The 8,301-nt window shown below is 44.9% G+C and overlaps 1 protein-coding gene across 1 annotated transcript in view; it reads right to left on the bottom strand.

The window, feature by feature from the left end:
- Positions 1-8,301, bottom strand: part of GLP2R (glucagon like peptide 2 receptor) — a 50,273-nt gene that overhangs the window by 23,001 nt on the left and 18,971 nt on the right. Inside the window, exons 5-9 of the mRNA XM_032431679.1 lie at positions 6,976-7,082; positions 4,567-4,720; positions 2,706-2,865; positions 1,664-1,724; positions 1,182-1,251 (exon numbers count right to left, since the gene is read on the bottom strand). Coding sequence (XP_032287570.1) covers positions 1,182-1,251; positions 1,664-1,724; positions 2,706-2,865; positions 4,567-4,720; positions 6,976-7,082 — 552 coding nt within the window. The remainder of the gene's footprint in view (positions 1-1,181; positions 1,252-1,663; positions 1,725-2,705; positions 2,866-4,566; positions 4,721-6,975; positions 7,083-8,301) is intronic.

The raw sequence follows: 8,301 nt of genomic DNA, 5'->3' as shown, positions 1-8,301 counted from the left end.
GGGGGGGGGGGGGGGGGGGGGGGGGGGGGGGGGGGGGGGCGGGCAGTAGCACTGGGCTGTGGTTACAAGTGCTGGTGCCCCCAGTCAGACCCTTTGGGTTGAGATCCAGCGCCCCCACTTACTGGGACTTGAGGTAAGTGTCTTCCTATCTTCTCGGTGTCCTCGTGAGTCAAAGAAACATAATAATGGCACCTACCCATAAATGAGTTAATATACACCAGGCACTTAGATGGTGCTGGCATAGAGGTGGCGCTCAGTACAGGTCATGGGCGGTGGTGGGGGTGTCTGCCAGGACGGGGTGCTGGGGTCACAGTGGGCAGTGTGGCTGGAGAGGACAGGAACGTGGAGAAGTGACACGGGGGAGGGGCAGGGCAGAGCTCATGATGTGGCTCTCGCTTGGGGTGTGCATGGCCAGATTCACTGTGTGTGGAGTGACCGGAGGGGACGCAGCCAGCACACCCATGCCACCGCTAAGCCTAGACATGACACTGGCCTCGGAATCATCAAGAGCACCTCCACACTCCCCCTCAACTTCTCTGGATGCTTTTCCCTCCCAGTCCCGAGGCTCTTTGGCAGATTGTGTCTCACACAGTATCATCCAAAAGAGCTTTATGACTCTGGGTCCTGCAGTCCCTCCCCAGCTGTAAAATTCTGGGGCCACTGGGAATAAGGGCCCCTCCTCCTCAGGGTCTCAGAGAAGCAGCATCTCTTGACTAATCCCCATCCCTGCTTTGGGTAATATTGACTATGCTTTTCTCTTCTAAAGAGGCTTCCTTTCACCCCCCCTCCCTCCTGCTAATGGTATTAAAATCCAAGCCAATAACTTTGCCATCCCTAAGCTCGTCGGTAACTGAAGGTGCCCGCGTCCCCAGGGGCCACCAATACAAGGTCACTGAGCTGGTTACAGGTTTCTAGACATAGTCTGAGGACCCAGAGAGAAGGAGGCATGTAGTTCAACCCTGCATTTGAGTCCTGAACCAGAACAAGGAGAAGCCTCTAACTTGTTCCTTCTCTTCTCAGTCAACACATCCTACTCACATCTCAACAACTCCTTCTCAAGGGGACTGGTCCAGGCTCACTCCAAGACAGAGAGTTTTGGTAAGGTGGCAGGGGAAGGGGAGTGGGGTCCCCCACAGCTGCCAAGCTCAGAGAGGAAAAAAACAGGAGGGGGTGGTCCTTACCATTACATAAAGCAGCATGGGCCCTCGGATGATCCACCAGATTATCTTATTCCTGTTGGTTCCCCAGCACCTATGGCAAAGGGGCAGAAGAAGACTTAAAAGAGAGACAAAGTTGAATGAACAGCCTCTTGGCCTCTGGAAGGAGGATGCTCGCACTCAAGACTCCCCCCCTCCACCCCACTGTGAACAGTGAAACAATAACCAATTTTGTACCCATATCGAGGGTCACTGCTAACCTATGCAGTGACTTTTTGTGTTAATTTGAGCTAATTTTGTGCTAATTTGCATGTGTAACTAAGCTAACAAACTAATTACTACAAGAAAGATCTGTGATCATCTTATCTGCATTTCTAAGTATATTCTAGGTGGCCAAAATGGAAGGGAATGGATATTCTCTTTGGGAAAATGGTATAAATCCTTGTATTGGGGCATATCTGGGAATTACTGGCTCATGGAAGTGTGAGAGCAGGTGAATTTCCTACCCTGTGTTCTCCAGCTGTGCACGGGCGATACTCCAGGGTACAACAAACAGCAGCGGGAAGGCTGGGGGTGAAAACAGGGAAATGCAGTCAGGAGCTGGTTGGCCAAACCTGCCTGCCTCCCACCCCAGCCCGATGGGCCAAAAGCATCTTGGTAAAAACTTATAAAAGCCCAAATATCACCGAATTGCAGGCTGAGAGCTGGAGAGACGTAGGGTGGCACAGAGCCCATCTGTTGTTTTACTGTCAGACAAACCAGGAAAGCAGAGAGGAGAAAACACTTGCCACATGTTACAAAGCAGCTCAGAGTAAATCCAAGACATGAACCCAAATCTCCCAGATTGTAGGCCAACCATATTTCTTCTGAATCCTGCAGCCTCACATTCTCCAAGAGTCTGTGGCAACTGGGGTTCCAGACCCCGACTTGAAGACTCAGTTGGCGTTATGGACTGAATGTTTGTGTCCAGACCCCACCCCATGTTGAAGCCCTAACCCCCAATGTAATGATAATTGGGGATGGGATCTTTGGAGGTAACTAGGTTTGGAAGGGAGGGTGGTGGTCATCTTGATGGGATTAGTGCCCATATAGGAAGAGACCAGAGAGCCTTCTCTCTCTCTCTCTCTCCACCATGTGAGGCTACAGTCAGAAGGCAGCTATCTGCAAGCCAGGAAGACCCCTCACCAGAACTCTGATCTCAAACATCCAAGCCTCCATAACTGCAAGAAGTAAATGTCTGTTGGTTGAGCCATGCAGTCGATGGCATTTTGTTATGGCAACCTGAGCAGATCACTACAGCTGGGGACAGGGTAGGAGTAAGGGCATCTGATTCTATCAAAAACCTTGTCAGTTTTTGAACGTATGCATTGGGTCTCCAGTGCTTGTGTGTAAGTGCATGTGTGCACACACACCCCTTTCTTCAGTATCTTGTCACTGGAGGATTCTCTGTCCCAGAGCCTCCCTCCAATTGGGAAACCAAAGGCTCTATCAAGTTCCTATGTTCTGATGGGCCCCTAAGAGAAGAGGCTGGGGGTTCAGGTCACTCACCCCAACCCACCAGCATGTATCTGGGCCACAGCCGCCTCTCAGAGAGCACTGTGGGCTCCAGCAGCGTGTGGAGGTAAAGGCCTTCGACCAGCAGCCATGAGTGATTGGCGCCCACGAAGTAGTGCAGCAGGACCTGGGCCGAGCGGCAGGAGGCAGATACCTGCAGAGGACAGAGCATCTGAGAGTGAGCCCAGGCATTCTTATGTGGACCTGAGAGGATGGAGAAGGGCCTCCCCATGCACAGCCATCCCTCTACCTTGCCTCACCCCTGGAATCTGCTGACCATCTCAGAGAGGCTGGCAACAATACCAAAATGGGAGGGAGGGCTTCCTGTAGGTTTCAAAGCCCAGCCTCTTCCTTGACATTCTAGATATTTGTAGACAAACAAAAACAGAGAGAACTCATCAGCAGCAATTTCCCTAAAAGAAACACTGAAAGGTATGCTCTTTGATTTTAGTTCAACTCAGCTAGAAACCAATAACTAAAAAAAATCTTCGTATGATTGGAAAGGATGAAATAAATTTCTAAATAATCCATGAATCAAAAAAAGAAATAATGATAAAAATTAGAACTTATTTCTGAACCGAATGAAAAGAAAATACTGGATATCAAAATATGTGTGGTATGCAGCTAATACCATATTGAGAGTAAAACTGATAACCTTAAATGACTTAATTAAAAAAAGAAAAAGGCTGAAAATTAATTATCTTAAGTATCATATCTGAAGAAGAAAGCAAACTTAACCTAAAGAAAGGACATGGCAGGAAAGCATAAAGATAAAAGCAGAAATTGTTGAAAGAGACAACATAAAGAGAATCAACAATGTTAAAATTTTGTTCTATGGAAAGTCTAGTAAAGCCAAAAAACATCTGGCAAGGATTATCAAAAGGGGAGAAAAGAGTGAAAGTATAAATAATCAATATCAGGGATGCAAAAAGCAATACCTTCATAGCTGCAACAGACCTCAAAAAGATCTTAAGAAACTAGGAACAATATTATGGCAAGAAATTTGAAAAGTTAGATGAAGCACACAAGTTCCTAGAAAAACTCAAGCTACTAAAGCTGACACAAGAAGAAATAGAGAATCTGAATGTGAGTCGAAACTAGTCCATAATTAAAAGCCTTCCAATAAGGAAATCTCTGAGCCCAAATGGCTTCACTGGAGTGATCTATCAAACGTTTAAGAAAGAAAAATACCCGTCTTAAATAAATTCTTCCAGAGAACAGAGAAAGAGGTAACAAGTCTGATTTGTTTTAAGAGGTCAGCATAAACTTTATCTTCTTTATCACAAGAAAGGAAATTTCCTCACAGGTGCAGATGACGGAATGCTAAACAAAACACAGCATCAGCTAATGAATCCAGCAATATAGGAAAAAGAGTAATGTGTCAGAACCGAGTTGGGCTTATTCCAGGAATTCAGGGTTAATTTAACAGGTTACTACAATCATTATTAACAAGATAAAGGAAAAAGCATCACAACAGAAGCAGATTTCAATGTGGAAAAGCTTTGCTGCTTTAAAAAATAGTCATAATAATAAATAATAATAATAATGGTAATAAAGGCTGGTCTGGTTCAGTTGTTTTGTTCACGGATGAAGAAATTTCCCACCCAAGGACACACAGCACCCTGCGGTGGACTCTTCCATGACAATTTCCTTTACCTGCCCCAGTCTCGGGAGGTTTGGGTTTTTTTGTTTGTTTGGTTTTTGGGGTTTGTTTTTAAGTCAGATGATGCTTCTCTAACCAGAAGGCGTTTGACACCCCTTTATCTCCCTCTTCCTCTTCCCAGCTCCACCTTCCCGCCCCATGATTCCCAGGACTGATCCACCAGGTCGGAGGCTATGGTAGGGAGGGACATACCTCCGACATGTAGGATATCCACCCTTTGTCACTGTTGGGTCTCCTGGAGTAAGAGTTGGAGTGGATGGCATCCTTCACCAGCACAGCCAGGGCTCTCAGGATGAAAGAAGCAAACAAGTTCATGTGGATGTAGTTGCGTGTGCAGTGGAGTTTTCTGTGCAGGGAGAAAAGCAGGTGTCTTCCCTCAGGAAAGAATGGTTCAGACCAACAGGTGTGTGCCCGAAACACCTGCCCACCTATCACTAGAGGGCAGACGTTGATAACGTAGACTCCAGAGCGATACGGCTGGGTTATGTGATTTTCTCTGTGCCTCATTTCCCTCATCTGGAAAATGGGGATAACATTTACACATTGAGTAAAAATTGAGAAATTGAGGCAGAAGGGTTAAATCAGCTGTCCAAAGTCCTGGAGAAGTAAGTGGTGGGGCTGAGATTCAGACCCAAAAATTCTGAGGCCAAAGCACCACTCTCCAAGGCTCTACTACCTATAAGGACAAGAGTGCGTACCTCAAGGATTGCAGGAGTACCAGTCCGTTAATGGGTGCAAAGTACTCACACAGTACCTACACATCATAAGTATCCAGAAAATGTCAGCTCTCATTACCTCCTCCTCACCTACTTGAAGCCTCCTGTAGGCTTTTTTTTTGTACTGGCTGGTGTAAAACTGTGTGTCCTCAGTCTCTCTAGCCAAAAGGACCCTTTTCCATCACTGTGCCCTCACAGCCCTGCTGCACAAATAAAGGAAAAAGCATCACAACAGAAGCAGATTTCAATGTGGAAAAGCTTTGCTGCTTTAAAAAATAGTGATAATAATAATAAATAATAATAATAATGCAGCCCCCAATGCAGCACATATCTGCCTGGTTTTAGAGCTATTATTACTTTTTAAATTTCTAAACAGTACTTGAGTCAGGTGTTGTGTTTTATTATGTATGCACCTTTCTCCCAAATTAGATTGGGTGCCACTCAAAGGCATGGACTAGATCTTACTTTCTAGCACATGAGGCAAAATGGACATCTGGTCAACCAGATTTAGGCTTAGCTAAAGTAACTTTCTCCAGGGTTGGGCAGCTACTTTCTCTGAGCTTGCTTCTGGGATTTTAGGAAGGTGAGTGGAGGAGGTCATGGATAGCAGAGGGTACAGGCTATGGAATTCTCCCACTGCTCAAGAATTGCTCTCTGGATGGGGCATATGGTCATGACTCTGCTCCAGGAGCCATAGAATATCCTGGGATTGAGGGGTCAGACATGGAGTTAGAGGATACAAGGCAGGGAGCTGTTATGGAGCTAGCATCCAGGTCTCCAGAGTGCCCATCTAGGTCTCCTGCATCTTTATTGAATGCTCATTCTGCCACATTATACTCAATTAATTTGCTGAATGAAGGCCAAGAGGCAGCCTTGGAGGGCTCCCTAGGGGATCCATAAATATCTCACTTGGGTGATTTCTAAAAACATGATTTAGCAAAATGCACTCAGGCTTTGAATTCTGAGAAATAATATAAGGGAATGAAAATGCTCAGTCTCTGAACTGCCTGGTTGTGAACCTGCTCCTATCACTCACCAGCTGCATGACATTGGGCAAGTTACTTGATCTCTCCATATTTCAGTCAACACACTTATAAAATGGGGCTAATAATAATGCTAATATCCTAGGATTAGAATAAACCTTAATTCTGATTAGCAAGAAATTTAAATGACTTAATACATGTAACGTGCTTAGAAATGTGCCTGGTGGAGGCACTCAAATGATTGATAGCTAATTGGAGTCTGGGGGCCCAGCTCTACCACTTGCTAATTTGCTTTGGGGAAGTTTCTTTTTTTTTTTTTTTTTTTTAAGATTTTATTTATTTATTTATTTATTTATTTTTTAAAGATTTTATTTATTTATTTGAGAGAGAGAGAATGAGAGAGACAGCACATGAGAGGGGGGAGGGTCAGAGGGAGAAGCAGACTCCCTGCCGAGCAGGGAGCCCGATGTGGGACTCGATCCAGGGACTCCAGGATCATGACCTGAGCCGAAGGCAGTCGCTTAACCAACTGAGCCACCCAGGCGCCCTGGGGAAGTTTCTTAATCTCTTCTGTAAAAATCATGCCTCTGGTAGGGTGGGGTAGACAGGAGGTTATCCAATCCCAAGGAGGCTAAAGCAGAGTTAAGACTCCCAGATTCCAGTTCCAGCTGTACTCTGTGACCTCCCGTGACCCAGTGCCTCTCACTGGACCTCTAATATCTCTTTCCCCTCCACCTGCACCACCTGCAAAATAGAGTTGATGAGCTGGAGACTCTCTCAGATCCCTTTCAACTCTGATGGGCCATGACATCAGCTAGCCCAGTCTTCTGCTTTCTAGAGGGAGCCAGTGAGCAAATTCCAGGGTGGACACCTGAAGATGTGCAGGCAGAAGTTCCACTCACCGAAGAAACAAGAGGAGGGTGAGTGCCAGCAGGAGGGAGATGATGGAGAGAGAGTACCCCACGGTGTACAACACCTTCAATGTCGACAGCAAAGCATGGTGTTCCACCTGAGCATAGACAAAGAGCAGATATGACCACCAAGCCAGGCAGCTATGATCTCCACCCCCTAGTTCCATGCCCAGGATGACCAACAGTCCAGGCATGCACTGTAGCCTTGTTGACACCCAATTAGAATAACTTAGACTGCTCTCTGGCACATCTCAGAGGCCAAAGAGCCTTGATGAATGAAATACCCATTGGGGGTCTCACCTCTATGGCTGGTCCAATAGCCCAGCATTGATGCACCAAGATTCACAGTATCATGGAAGAATTGTGCCCAGAACAAGAGGGTACCTTAGAAATGAGGACAGTTTTTTGTGGGGTTTTTTTGTGCCTGGGTGTGCTGTCCCTAGAGTGTAGGTGTTCTTCTCTCTGGAAGATGGGGCCAGGTTTTTATCTGGATGTTCCCTCCTAAAATAACTTGTCATGCATGACCACTTAGGTGAATACCCCATAAAACAGTGGAATATTTTCTCTGAGTCCCAGGGTACCCTGATTGTGAACAGAGGATAATTTATTGGAAACTCTGTGTTTTTGTGATTTTCCAATGGAATTTCACCTTCTCACTCAATCCATCATGCTACTCGCCATCAAGTTTCTCACTAAATTTTTGTACAAGAACCCACAGCAAATATGTATTACATGCTAAATCATGGCTTAAACTTCTCCACATAACACTTTTATCAGCTTTATTGAAACATACCTGGTGTACCATAAACTGTACATATTTAAGGAATAAACCTGGATGAATTTAGACATGACTATATCTGATTTCATCATCACATTCAAGATAATGAACATTTCCATAACCTCCCAAAAGTTTCCTTGTGACCCTTTATAATATTTCTTCTCTCATTCCCTCCCACCATCTTATGCCCGAGTAAACACTGGTCTGCTTTCTGTCATTAGAAATTAATTTTCACTTTCTAAAATTTTATATAAATGGAATCCTATGATATGTACTCTCCCTCCCTCCCTCCCCCTTTCTCTTTTTTCTTTTTTTCTTTCTTTCTTTCTTTCTTTCTTTCTTTCTTTCTTTCTTTCTTTCTTTCTTTCTTTCTTTTTCTTTCTTTCTTTCTTTCTTCTTTCTTTCTTTCTTTTCTTCTTTCTTTCTTCTCTTTCTTCTTCTCTTTCTTCTTCTCTTTCTTTCTTCTTTCTCTTTCTTTCTTTTCTTTCTTTCTTTTTCTTTCTTTCTTCCTTCCTTCCTTCCTTCCTTCCTTCCTTCCT

This window comes from Phoca vitulina, unplaced genomic scaffold (genome assembly GCF_004348235.1).
Source record: "Phoca vitulina isolate PV1807 unplaced genomic scaffold, GSC_HSeal_1.0 scaffold47, whole genome shotgun sequence".
NCBI lineage: Eukaryota > Metazoa > Chordata > Mammalia > Carnivora > Phocidae > Phoca > Phoca vitulina.
Note: the sequence above shows the minus strand (reverse complement) of the source record. Positions and strands in the feature narration are given on the sequence as shown.